A 14,549-nucleotide genomic window follows, 5' to 3' on the forward strand; every position below is an offset into this window, starting at 1 on the left:
TCAATGCAATTCCCATGTAAGAAATTCAGCTGAATTTTTTAAAAAGGAAATTTATACCTTATTCTAAAATTTTTATCAAGAATCAGACTATACTACAAAGCTACAGTAACCAAAACAGCATGATACTGGCACAGAAACAGCACACAGATCAATGGAACAGGATAGAAAGCCCAGAAATAAACCCAAGCACTTATGGTCAATTAATCTACAGCAAAGGAGGCAAGAATATACAATGGAGAAAAGACAATCTCTTCAGTAAGTGGTGCTGGGAAAAGTGTACAGCTACATGTAAAAGAATGAAATTAGAACATTTTCTAACACCATATACAAAAATAAACTTGAAATGGATTAAAGACCTAAATGTAATACTGGATACTATAAGACTCCTAGAGGAAAACATAGGCAGAGCACTCTTTGACATAAATCAGAGAAATATTTTTTTGGATCTGTCTCCTAGAGTAATGGAAACAAAAGCAAAAATAAACAAATGGGACCTAATTAAACTTATAAGCTTTTGCACAGCAAAGGAAACCATAAACAAAATGAAAAGACAACCTATGGAATGGGAGGAAACATCTGCAAATGATGTGACTGACAAGGGATTAATTTTGAAAATATACAAACAGCTTATACAGCTCAGTATCAAAAAAAAACAAACAACCCAATCAAAAAATGGGCAGAAGACCCACATCAACATTTCTCCAAAGAAAACATACAGATGGCCAATAGGCACGTGAAAAGATGCTCAACTTCCCTAATTATTAGAGAAATGCAAATAAAAACTACAATGAAGTATCACCTCACACCAGTCAGAATGGTAATCATCAAAAAGTCTGCAAATAATAAATCCTACACTGTTGGTGGGAATGTAAATTGGTGCAGCCACTGTGGAAGACAGTATGGAGGTTCCTTAAAAAACTAAAAATGGAATTACCATATGATCCAGCAGTCCCACTCCTGGGCATATATCCGGAAAAGACGAAAGCTCTAATTCAAAAAGATACGTGCACCTCAATGTTCACAGCAATACTATTTACAATAACCGAGACATGGAAGCAACCTAAATGTCCATCAACAGATGAATGGATAGGGGCATCCCTGATGGCACAGTGGTTAAGAATCCGTCTGCCAATGCAGGGGACATGGGTTTGAGTCCTGGTCCGGGAAGATCCCACATGCTGCGGAGCAACTAAGCCCATTCGCCGCAACTACTGAGCCTGCGCTCTAGAGCTCGCGTGCCACAACTACTGAGCCCGCGTGCCACAACTATTGAAGCCCACGTGCCTACAGCCCATGCTCCGCAACAAGAGAAGCCACTGCAATGGGAAGCCCATGCACCGCAACAAAGAGTAGCCCCCACTTGCCGCAACCAGAGAAAGCCCATGCACGGCAACAAAGACCCAACGTGGCCAAAAATAAAAATAAAAAGTAAATAAATTTATATAAAAAAATAGATGAAGGATAAAGAAGATACGGTATTATATACATTGGAATATTATTCAGCCATAAGAAAGAAGGAAATAATGCCATTTGCAGCAATACGGATGGACCTAGAGATTATCATACTAAAGTGAAGTCAGACAGACAAAGACAAATATCATATATCACACATAGAATCTAAAAGAATGATACAAATGAACTTATTTACAACACAGAAACAGACTCACAGACTTAGAAAAGAAACTTATGGTTACCAAAGGGGAAAGGGGCGAGGAGGGATAAATTAGAAATTTGGGATTAACAGATACACACCACTATATATAAAATAGATAAATAAGGACCTACTGTATAGCATAGGGAACTATATTCAGTATTTTGTAATAACCTATAATAGAAAAGAATCTGAAAAAGAATCACTTTGCTTTACACCTGAAACTAACACAATACTGTAAATTAATTATACTTCAATTAAAAAAAAAGAAAAAAAGGATAAACATTTACAAATAGATAAGTCAATCAAAAAAAGAAGAGGGGAAAAAAGGGGGAAAGGTAGGCAGGCTTGACCTACGTTATGGGCCGAGTGTGTCCATCCCAAACCCATTATGTTGAAGTCCTAACCCCCAGTACCACCCAGGATCTTATTAGGAAAACGGGTCACTCACTGCAGACATAATTAGTTAAGATGAGGTCACACTGGAGTAGGGTGGGCTCCTAATCCAATATGACTGGTGTCCTTTTACAAAGGGGAAATGTGGGCACAGGCATGCACACACAGGGAGAAAGCTGTGTGAAAATGAGGGCAGAGATGGAGGTGATAACTTCTCCAAGTGAAGGAAACCCAAATATTGCCAGCAACCACCAGAATCTAGGAGACGGATGGGACTGACTTCCTCACAGCCCTCAGAGGAAACCATTCCTGCCAACACTTTACTCTGAAACTTCTGGCCTCCAGTACTGAGACGGCAAATTTTTGTAAAGCCACTCAGTTTGTGGTACTTTTAAGCAGCTTACTATATGGAGAAAAAGAAAACTGGATCCCTAGGTAAGGCCATATACAAAGGTTAACTCTAGATACATTAAAAACCTAAATGTGAAAGGTTTAGACAACTAGTGTGGAATATCTTTGACACCTAGACGTGAGAAAGAGTTCTAAAACAAAACCCCCAAACTTCAAACCATATATGAAAAATCAACACATTAGACTACATCAAAAATAGGGACTTAAGGACAGTAGATGACACTAGGAGAAGATATTTACAATCTGTAAACCAGTAAAGGACTAAAATTTAGACCATACATGGAATTACTACTAATCAACAAGGAAAACATAGGAAACCCAAAAGAAAAAAGGACAAAAAATATGAATAGGCAAGCCACAAAGAAGCATAAATGGCAACCAACATGAAGGGATGCTCAAGCTCACTAGACTGAGAAATGAATATTAAGTCAACTGTACCCTTGCAATACAGGCACCACAGGACACAGCTGGAGGGAGCGTGTGTTGGTGCAGCCCTTCTAGAAAGCAGTGTGGCTGGGCTTATGCAAACCAAGGACACAAAGGAGGAAAGGAAGTGTCTGGCTGGGAGGACACTACAATTATGTCTGCCAGAGAGATTTCAGAGGGAGATGGGTACACTAGCTGCCAAGGTGTTGCTTGTGCTAGCGCAGTGGAGGAAAACCATTTGTCCGTCACCAGGGGAATGGGCAAGAAAACACAGTGGGTACAAACGCTGGGAAGCTAAACTGCACTAAGAAGCCAACAGCAGATATACATGAGGATGAATGTAGCACTGAGGGAGAAAAAGTAAGGAATAGAATGTGATCCACAGCACGATACCACTTATGTAAATTAAAATTCATGTCCTCAAAATGATACATGTTTTAGAATGACAAATATAAATAAAAAGATAAACACTTAAGAATGCTGGCCTAGAGGAAAGAGGATGGGAGTAGGGGTGGGGGATAAAAGGAAATAAGAAAACAGGAAGGGTGTCTTATTATAGTGCCCCAAACAGAGGGATATGACTGACTCAACCTTCTGCATCTGAAGCCCAGAGGGAGAAAAGGGTATGAAGCCAGAATTCCAGCAGCACCAGAGACGGACTTGGGGGTGGTGCTTCCCCAGGGAACCCAATGTATGCTGTGATGACTCAGCAGCCAGGGGTTTGGTGCTGCCAAAGCAGATGTTGTGACCCTTGTTAGTTATGGCAAACATTTAGTCAAACTGTCGCTTGCCCAAACTTGGAAGATGGAATCCACGCAACTGTGCCAGGGCTCCAGAATGCTAGGATGTGCAGTGGGGCTTGCCATGTGAACAGGTGCTATAAGCAAGGGGTTTGCAGGGAGAGATGGACAGGGATACAGAGGCCAAAGGTTAGAAAAGTCAACTGCTTCTGGACTCAGAAGGAAGAGAGAGGACTGAAGAGTAAGCCATATGGCCCTGTGACATCCTGCAGCGAAGATCAGAGTAGGCTGCTTTCCTCATGCCTCAAGCTGTTGTTCCAGATGACTGGTCACTGACATAAGAAAGACTGACAGAGCAAAGAAACGGAGCAGGTGTGGGAACTGTGTTTACTCATAACAAACTACGGTCACTGACACACGGATCAAGTGGATGCAAGCAGACCAGAGGCTGTGACAGAGGGAACCGGATTGTCCAAGAAACCACCAGTCTGGTCTGAAAAATATCTGACTGTTGGATCCCTTATACAAATTCCAGGCCCGTAGACTGACACTGGCAAGAAGCTGGCCGTCAAAGCTGTGTAGCCCACTGCACGGGAGCCCACTTCCCATCAGCCATTGAAGATGGTGGTCTCAGGGGCACAGAGGTCAGCAGACATGCTCTCTAGAAGGCAGAAGCGGTAGCCAGACATGCTAAGAAATGGAGTCCTCAGTACCCCAGGCAGCCTTCACGGTTCCTGCCCAGAGGACAAAATGACCACCGAGGGCCAGGGACTGCCAGGTGTGTCCCTTGTTTCCTTTTTCCCAATAGGCATTTCATCATGGTTATCCTGTTTCTGCTCTACCAGTTCATCCTGGGCAGGACAGGCTAACGTGACTGACAGATAGTCTTCTAGTTGGAACACAGGCCCTATGGGCTTGAGGCAGAGTGCTGCCCATCACCCAGGGTTGTGGACTCTGAGGAAGCAGGGCTTGCCAGTAGCTCAGTGGGGTCGACTGTTGTAGTGACAACTACATCTACCCACACCTACTTTCCCCTTCACCTGGCCTGCAGCCCAGAAACAACAGCCCCAGGCTCCCCTTGCAGCCAAGCCTGGCCATGCTGACTAGCCCTTTCCTATGTGATCGGAAGAAATGGTGGGTGCAACTGCTGTCTCACTGTTTGAGAACAAATCCGTGGCTCTGGACTTTTGCTCTTCTCCCCACTTCTGCTGGCAAGAATGGTGACAACTCAAGTGGCCTTGAGAGCTGGAGCTGCCATTAGTCTGAATCCCTGAATGACCGTGGGGAGCAAAACTGCTGGTCTGCAATGCTTTAAGCTATTACAGTAGTTTAGTTTCCCCTAACATGTATTAACAGTATGTCTATATGCCGACCAAAACCAGAAGAAAACATGAAAAAATTAAAATAGATAATTTGTTGGGAGGGTAAAACTATTTTTTTCCTTTTCTCTTTTTGCTTCAATTTTCATTGTTGCAATTACAAAAATATTAATTACGTAATAATTTTTAAAAAGACGGACAAAATAGCACAGTTTATTTGTACTGTCTGCTCTCACATTATCTTTGACATAGATGTTACTACTAGTAAGACTGAAACCACTCTATGGAAAAGGAAGTGGGACTGTTTCGGCAATAAAATAGGAAAGAGAACTTCAAAAAAGGAAAAGCTTCGAGGACACAGAATGGTACCCTTCTGGGTAGCTTCTGGGCAAGAAAGTGTTGCAGTGTTTAGATGCTGTCTTTCAAACTCTGGCGTGACCAGTTCTTTCTGGGCTAGCTCCCCTTGACCACTCTGAAATGACGAGGGAGGTGATCTTGGAGACTCAGCAAGATTAACTAATTGGCAAAGCTTGAAAAGGCAATACTAACTAATATCCTTAATCCACTTCTCCATTTCTTGGGGCAAACAATTAGTACCTGAAGTAGACAGAAACAGACAGCAGGGGGACAGTGAACGTATGACAGGCAAAGTTCAGATTTAGATTCAAGAGACACAGTTTTCAGCTCTATTTATTAGCTGTGCCACCAGGGACATGTGACTTAGCCATTTGATTTTACCTTGTCACTTACATTTCCCCCCATTTTATAAACTTTTGTCAGGGACTGCCGGGAGACTCAAATAAAATAAATGCAATAACATGTAAGATGGCCTAGGACCAGGTCTGCAAATACTAGGCCCTCACAGATGTGTCTATTCTCTCCTTCTGCGGAAAGAATGACCCAAGACTGGAAAGGCAGCACGTGACAAGCTCTATCACTGTAGACAAGCAGCAGGAAACAGGGTTGTGATGTGGACATAAAGCCAAGTCCCACCTGAACTTTGTGAAACATCTGTAAGTTAATTGCTTTGACTTCCTCCAGCTGCTGGCGCAGGGCAACTAGAGTGTCCTGCTTCTCGTGAGTGTCCTTTTCTAGTAACTTCATTGCGATTTCCATTTCGGTTTTCATTCCAATTTGTAGCTCCAGTTCTTTTTCTAGTTCCTTAAAAGGATATTAATAAGGAAAATATTATTAAAGCACATCACAGAAATGAACTTAACTGATGTTGTATCTTGGGCAGTGCTGAAAATACAAACGGAAGGTCAGAATAGGTTAGGGAGATGCAGACAAGTCTGTCTGGAGCGTAACTAGATTAAGTTTTCCCCCTTTCCTCATTTTACAATGAACACTGGCTCTGCATCAAGTCAACAGAAAGCAGGTAGGTGGCAATGAGGAATACTCCACGAGTATTTTTTTTCACATGTTAAAAACTTTATTTGCATAAAAACTCACTTGTTTTTAAAAGCAGGTTGAAGCATGTGTGTGCAAAGCGCTGACAGAAGTAACATAGAGGGAATAAACTGAGGAATCTTTCTGGTAACTCAGGCTCGCAAACTCACCAAACGGGCTTTCTTCTCCTCCTTCAGCTGCTTCCACACATCATTGTACATTTCATCCAGACCTTGCCGAGTCTGCCTGTAAGTCTCCAGCTCAACTTTTGTATCCTGTTTTGTTATCTGTGATCAAACAAGAGCACCAGAGAAATGGTTTGCTTACAGAAGCAAGCTAACTACAAAGTATTTAAAAATATAACACATATATATTTTTAAACAGTAGCATAATTTCTATTTTTTTAAGCATAATAGAGAAAGGCTAAAATTTTAAAGGTATTTTGAAATATCTTTGAACATGAAGGATGAGAGCAAGCCAATAGATTTTTGAAAAGGTAGGTGCAGAAAACAATTTAATTTTCTTTAAAATAGAATAGTCGTTCTGAGTGGGAAAGGTCCCCATTCAGTATTTATCTAGCACATTTTTAGCACTGGGTGAATTTCGAGATGAATCAGATATGGTCTCTACTCTCAAGTCATCAGGTGAGACAGCTGCAAGCCAGCAATTCTACACAACAGTAAGCGGATTCTATAATGGAGGGAGGTGCAAAGAGCTATGGAAACACGGGAGAAGAAGGGTCCAGGCCTACTGATGGGTGCCAGAGGCAGCACCACAGGGGACCGGGCTCATGAGAGAAGCTGAAGAGGGAATAGGAACTTTCACTCGCAAAGGCCCAGAGGCAAGGGAGCAGTGCACTTGGGAAACCCCAAGCGGTCCAGGTGGCCTGAGAGTGACACGGAAGGGCACTGCGGCAGGATTTTCTGGTGTCAAACAAGGCATCTTTGCACGTTCTGGGCTTGAGATCTCTGATGGACACGTCTGAGTGGGGAACATGCCGCCCAGCTGCAAGGCCTACTTCTCACCTCTACGCTTTTTTCGCTTTTCTCACGAATTAATTCATTTTGTTCTCTTAATTGTTGCTGTTCTTCTTGAAGTGAACAAATTCGGTCTGTTGCAGCTGAAAGCTGATTAAGAAAGATTTTTAGATTTCTTAACATCAAAATGAATCTTACTGTTCAAATTAAAAGCTAACATTTGGCATCTTCACAATTGACAATGTATTTTCACATATGTGATATTTTATTTTTTATCCTTGTTTTGAATAGGTAATACATTCACATGGTTCAAAATTCCAAAGATATAAAAACATAAACAGTAAAATCTCTCTTACCCCTGCCCCTAGCCATCTCTGCCTTCCCTAGATATTCTTGTTTTACAAAAATGATAGCATACTACTTCACGTGGGCAAAGATTTATGGACACAAATTAGAAACAGCTTAAATGTCCAATACTAGAAATGGTTTAACAAATCACAGTAAAAGCATAAAACAGAAATATGTAGTTATTAAAATACTTACAAAAGCTTTTAATGACTTGAGAACATACTTATGATATAATAAAAATAAAAAAGCAGGTTATACAGTATGTTCTCACGTCTAGTTTAAAGAAAAAAACTTAACTATGTTAAAAATCATTAAGAAAAACAAAAACAAACAAACAAAAAAAGCTTAAGAAAAGATGGGGACTCTATATACAGCTGTCACTTAGCCAAGGGATTATGGGCTTTTTTCCCCCTGATTCTTCATTCTTTTTAGTTTTTCTAGCCAATGAGCAAAAGGATATCTTATCACTAGAGAGAGAATTAAAGAAGCTGGGAGAGGAATCACAACCAAACCATTAAAGATGTGCCCGAGGAAAACATCTTCCTTGCCCTGAACAAGTTAATGTAGTTTAGGCTAAAGTGTACAGGAGCAGGTGCCTTCATGTACCTGCTGAGGAGAGGCTAGCAGGAGAGGTGAGTAAATACCCCAACCAACCTCTCCTTTCCCAGCCTCTGAGCCAGCCTGGTGAGAGAAGGTGAGGCTGGAGAAGGAGAAAGAAGCCAGACATTTGCCCTCGATACTTGGCTGTGCTCTTAGCGTCATTCACTAACGGGGGGCCCTGAAGCACTGAACTCCTCACCTCCTCTTGGTCAACAGCATCTAGGTCCACTCAGACTCAGAACCCAGGACTGGGGTTTCTAAACATAACTGCTGTGCCCACGTAAGAAACTTTAAGGCTTGAAAGGAGGTGCTAGTTGCTGCAAGGGAAGAAGCAGGCAAAAACCATAAGCTAATTCCCATCCTACTCTCTGAAGACATAGAGAGCACACCCTGAAGTGAGAGATATACTTTTCTCTGAAGTACATTTTCTATTACATCTGTTTGCCTTTGAAGGAAAAATAAGCCAGTTGTTCAGTTTCAAAAGCTAAATTAGACTTTCATTCAAACCATGTCACCTCCCCTCAGAATGGGAGAAAATATTTACAGATGAAGCAACTGACCAGGGATTAATCTCCAAAATATACAAACAGCTCATGCAGCTCAATATCAAAAAAACAACCCAATCGAAAAATGGGCAGAAGATCTAAATAGACATTTCTCCAAAGAAGACATACAGATGGCCAAAAAGCACATGAAAAGATGGTCAACATCACTAATTATTAGAGAAATGCAAATCAAAACTACAATGAGGTATCACCTTACACTGGTCAGAAAGGCCATCATGAAAAAAATCTACAAACAGGGCTTCCCTGGTGGCGCAGTGGTTGAGAGTCCGCCTGCCGATGCAGGGGACACGGGTTCGTGCCCCGGTCCGGGGAGATCCCACATGCTGCGGAGCAGCTGGGCACGTAAGCCATGGCCGCTGAGCCTGCGCGTCCAGAGCCTGTGCTCCGCAGCGGGAGAGGCCACAACAGAGAGGCCCGTGTAACGCAAAAAAAAAAAAAAATCTACAAACAATAATTGCTGGAGAGGGTGTAGGGAAAAGGCAACCCTCCTATACTGCTCGTGGGAACGTAAATTGGTACAGCCACTATGGAGAACAGTATGGAGGTTCCTTAAAAAACTAAAAATAGAGCTACCATATGATCCAGCAATCCCACTCCTGGGCATATATCCGGAGAAAACCATAATTCTAAAAGATATATGTACCCCAATGTTCATTGCAGCATTACTTACAGTAGCCAGGACATGGAAGCAACCTAAATGTCCATCAACAGAGGAATGAATAAAGAAGATGTAGTACATATACACAGTGGAATATTACTCAGCCATAAAAAAGAACGAAATAATGCCATCTGAAGAAACATGGATTGACCTAGAGATTGTCAGACTGAGTGAAGTAAGTCAGACAGAGAAAGACAAATATCATACAATATTGCTTATATGTGGAATCTAAAAAAGGGTATAAATGAACTTATCTACAAAACAGAAATAGAGTTACAGATGTAGAAAATACACTTACGGTTACCAGGGGATAAAGGGCGGGGAGGGATAAATTGCAAGATTGGGATTGACATATACAAACTACTATATATAAAACAGATAACTAGTAAGGACCTTCTGTATAGCACAGGGAACTCTATTCATTACTATGTAATGGCCTATATGGGAAAAGAATCTAAAAAAGAGTGGATATATGTATATGTATAGCTGATTCACTTTGTTGTACACCTGAAACTAACACAACATTGTAAATCAACTACACTCCAATAAAAATTATATAAAAAAAAAACAAAGCATGCCACCTCATCTGGGAGAACAAAGAGTGAATCTGCTTTTCTAAAATCAACTAAGGGGACTTCCCTGGTGGTGCAGTGGTTAAGAATCCGCCTGTCAATTCAATGCAGGGGACACGGGTTCAAGCCCTGGTCCAGGAAGATCCCACATACCGCGGAGCAACTAATCCCGTGTGCCACAACTACTGAGCCTGCACTCTAGAGCCCGTTAGCCACACCTACTGAGCCCGCGCACCACAACTATTGAAGCCCGCACGCCTAGAGCCCGTGCTCCACAACAAGAGAAGCCACCGCAATGAGAAGCCCCTGCATCACAATGAAGACTAGCCCCCACTCACCACAACTAGAGAAAGCCCGTGTGCAGCAACGAAGACCCAACGCAGCCAAAAATAAATAAATTAAATAAAATAAATAAATTTAAAAAATAAATAAAATAAAATCAACTAAGGTCTCCTTGAGTGCCTCCACATGCTAAGTGTTGGGCAAGGCACATTTATATGGTATTAACCTAACTTAATCTTTACAATACTATTGTAAGTGTGTTGAATTATCACCCAATTTAGAGATGAGGAAAGTGAGGCCCAAAGGCCCACTCCACCCCCCAGGTGAATTCGAGTCCTTCAGCTCTAAGTGTGATGAAGTCTCTCCCATGAGGACCATTTTTGAGTTTCTTTCTCCTGTTACAAATCTGAGCTCCTCTCCTGAAAGCTGTTCAGGCCTGGCCCCTCAAGAGGGCGCAGGAAATTTAAAGTGAGCCTTAAACTGGGTCCTCCGTTACAAAGGTACGCTCTGCGACTCTCCTTTCGGCTGTAACCTGCCTCCACACTGTGGGGGGGTCACTCTCCGGCCCCCCTCACAGCCCTCTTCCTTCCCAGTGAGACTTGGTGGGGAGGGTCGAGCAGCCAGGACCGCTACCTGTGGAAAGCCTCAGAAAGGCTGAGCAACCCCCCTCCTGCTAAAAGGAGACAAGATGTGTCCACCAAGGAGACTGCCGGGCAGCTGGCAGCAAGCTTTCTTCCTCAGCCTCAGCCCTCCTTCTTCCTGTCCTTTCATTCTCTCTCTTCCTAGTGAGAAAGCAGAGAAAGACCACACTGTGGGGAGACTGGTTCCAAGCTCCTGAGAGGCCGAGACATGGAATGGGGGGGTGAGGGTACTTTTACCCCATAAAAGAGCCTGTGCCTTCTGGGCAGCCGGGAGACACACTACATCATAGGAAAGGTGGGAAAAGAGGAAGAGGATAGCACATTCACAAAAGGAGTGGGGCTTTTCCAACTACGACTTGTCTTCTACTGGACCACTGTGAGGTGATAAAACCTAAGTCACTTAGAACTGGCTCATGATCCGTTGCACTGGCTCATGGGAGCCCCGGCCAGGGCAGAACACGGACATTCTGAGGAAGTGAAATTCTGAGAATGTCTGTCCTGTGTGCAGCTCAGCCCAAGGTTAGCAATTCCCATTCCTACCAGTGAGAAGCTCTGGTCAGATATACCAACCATACCATTTCTCTTCTTGGGTCATTCTGCTTTAAGAATTTCAATAAGTTACAAACCTCTTCTTGAAGCTTTGAATTAGTCTTTTCCAACCCTTCTATCTTGGTTTGAAGATCCCCAACTGTGCAGCTGTAAAAAAGAAAATATTAAGTAAATGTGAACTTATAAAAGCTGACTGTTTTCCCAATCTGTAAACAATGAGAATAGAGATTCCTAGATTTCCTATATGAAATGGAGAGTCAAAGGGTCTCCAATTAACTCATAGATGAGAATTCTAAATATATATGTAAGCTGTGTGTGTGTGTGTGTATGTGTATATATATATATATATATATATATATATTTTTTTTTTTTACTGAAAAGTTTTCAATGTTTTCTCCAAGTATGCTACCCATTTCTTGTTTAGCCAACTGGAAAGAAAACAGCATTTCCCCCAACACAATATATGGGAACCAAAACGCACCAGCAGTCATATATCTAAAGTAATATTCATAACAAGATATTGGTACTTTTGGGTAGTAGGATCAAAGGTGATTTTTAAATCTTTTTTATACTTTGTCCCATTTTTCACATATTCTTTAAGTAATATGCACTACTTTCATACTGAAAAATACGTAAAAAGCTAATGTAGACTTGACAAACAACAATAATAATAACCACAACAATAATAGTAGTAGTTTTCTTTTTGGACAATGTGTCAGGCCCTGTTTGTTTTAAGCACTTTAAATGCATCAACTCCCCACAATTCTGTGAGGCAAATCTTATTGTTAATCTGTTTTACAGATGAGGAAACCATAACTTTATATTGAAAAACTCACTTAACTTCATACCCCTATGAACCCAGGTGGTCTGGCTCCAGAGCCTGCACTTTTAGGCAACAGACCCTACTGCCAAAAACTGGGGCTTTTTGCCGGTGAGGGGGGGTACCAAGAAACAAACCTGACAAGGCTAATGAACCAAGGTTCAAGAATTGGGTGGGAGAAAAATAAAAATACAAATTGACACAAAATGAAAAAGTCAACAAAACAAAACATATGGAAGGAATTACAAGTTTTAAGAGTATGCCATTTTCAATTCTGTACCAACTACATAACTCAGAAAATATCAACAAAATTTCTATTTTTCCTTAGAAAACATAAATTACCAAAAAAGGTATATCCTCACGAGGAGAAAAGCTAGATGAATTAACAGCTAAGGAAAAACTGAAAAGCTGGCAAAGTATTGCCTCCACACAGTCTTTGAGCTTCAAATTTTCAAGGAGCAAATAATGCTCACGAAATAGAAGGTGTTCCCAGGCACAGAAACAAGGCAAAGCTTCCTGATTCATTTTGTGAAGCTGCATAACCCTGATACCATGCCAGAGGGGAAACTATGGAACAACTATGTTAAGTGAATGACTAAATTATTAAAGCTATGATCAAGTAGAGTTTATCCCTACGAAGAAATCCATTAATAAACTATATTACATCAATAGATTAAGGGATAAAAGTCATGTTAACTTAATGGATGCTAAAAGGCATTTGATAAAATTCAACATCTATTCCTTATAAAAGTTCTCAATAAACTAAGCATGGATTAAGAATCTCACTCTCAAAATAATAGCCAGCATCACACCTCAGGAAAGCTCAGAGCAGCATACCCTAGGTATGTTCTGAAGAACACACTAGCTCCTTTGCCTGCTTCATTGGCTTTGGGGGCCAGAGAGGCTGCTCCCGCAGAGAACTGCTAATGTGCACAGTGTACTCTCTAAAGAGGATTCAGAGAGAGAATTATTTTTCCCAAACACGTTAGGCTGAGAATCTCCATCCACTCTCCATCAAAACCTGCAACAACTAGTGTTTCATGAAACACAGGAGCAGCTTTCCAATTAAAATGAAAATTCAAGATAAAGATACCTGCTATCACTATTGAATTGTTCTCAAAGGTCTAGCCCAGTGGTTTTCAACCCCTTTTTCCTGCCCAGAACATTGGAGGGATGTGTGTTGATTCCCAGCAGCAATAATGCTTCCCATGCAGTGATTTCCAACTAAGTTGCGGTGGGCTAAGGGGTGGAGAGGTTTAATTTATTACTCTCTAATTTGCATAACTAGACAGAACAAAAGATCAAAGGATTCCCCAAAGCTCTTTATCAAGAAATCATACTTCTACAGTCTGTACACATGAGCACTGAACAACAACCTTTTTTCTTGGTTTGGAAAAAAGTTAGTATAAATATATGGCAACTCAAAAAGGTTCCATGAGGCAATTATCGGGCACTGAGAATGAACTGCAACACTGGAAAAAGGAGGGAGTCCTACCTTAAGTGCCGGTTAAGTTCTTCCACATAATTTTTTTGATCAAGGACATCAGTAATTCTTTCATGCCTTTTAAAAAGAATATAAAAAGAGAGAAATTCTTTTTACTCAGGGTTAATACTTTTAATTGTCCCCCAACCTTCCAGTCACCTTGTAGGAGTACCAATGTCATCAGGAAACCAAGAGATGGTCAGAGCTTAGTAATGTCTGCACGGTCCTAAGTGAACCAGCAAGGCGGGCTAGGAAGACATGGGACACACTGGAAACAGGCTGCCTGGAGAGGAGCCTCCCTGCAGACGCTCCTCCCACCTCTCCCCTAGCATTTGAGAAAGCCACTGGCAGGCAAGGTAGAAACACCAAAAGCCACATGTAAATGGCTCTCCAGTTAGGAGATGAAGCAGCCCTTGTTATACTGAAGGAAAAGAAGCTGCCTCAGAAAAGAAGACCACAAGACTCTTCAAAACACAAAGCTGATTAGTCTGGGTTAAAAAAAAAGACTCTGGGAACTCTTTGGCAGTCCAGTGGTTAGGACTCCGCACTTTCACTGCCAAGGGGGTAGGTTCAATCCCTGGTCAGGGAACTAAGATCCTGCAAGCTGTGCAGCATGGCCAAAAAAAAAAAAAAAAGCAAAAAGCAAAAACACAACACAACAAAACTTCATACATCTTTATAAAAAAAGCAAAAAAGACTTTATCATTTTAAAGTTAGGCTC

The 14,549-nt window shown here is 41.6% G+C and overlaps 1 protein-coding gene across 7 annotated transcripts in view; it reads right to left on the bottom strand.

The window, feature by feature from the left end:
• The window catches only part of RUFY1 (RUN and FYVE domain containing 1), a 65,568-nt gene that overhangs the window by 26,360 nt on the left and 24,659 nt on the right, over nt 1–14,549 (bottom strand). For all 7 annotated transcript variants that reach the window (XM_089909826.1, XM_089909829.1, XM_089909827.1 and 4 more), the window contains exons 7-11: nt 13,841–13,906; nt 11,603–11,672; nt 7,358–7,459; nt 6,503–6,619; nt 5,937–6,104 (exon numbers count right to left, since the gene is read on the bottom strand). In XM_089909826.1, coding sequence (XP_089765952.1) covers nt 5,937–6,104; nt 6,503–6,619; nt 7,358–7,459; nt 11,603–11,672; nt 13,841–13,906 — 523 coding nt within the window. The remainder of the gene's footprint in view (nt 1–5,936; nt 6,105–6,502; nt 6,620–7,357; nt 7,460–11,602; nt 11,673–13,840; nt 13,907–14,549) is intronic.

Source organism: Delphinapterus leucas, chromosome 3 (assembly GCF_059928025.1).
Source record: "Delphinapterus leucas isolate spDelLeu-1000000601 "Yukka" chromosome 3, BTC_Dleu_Yukka2, whole genome shotgun sequence".
NCBI lineage: Eukaryota > Metazoa > Chordata > Mammalia > Artiodactyla > Monodontidae > Delphinapterus > Delphinapterus leucas.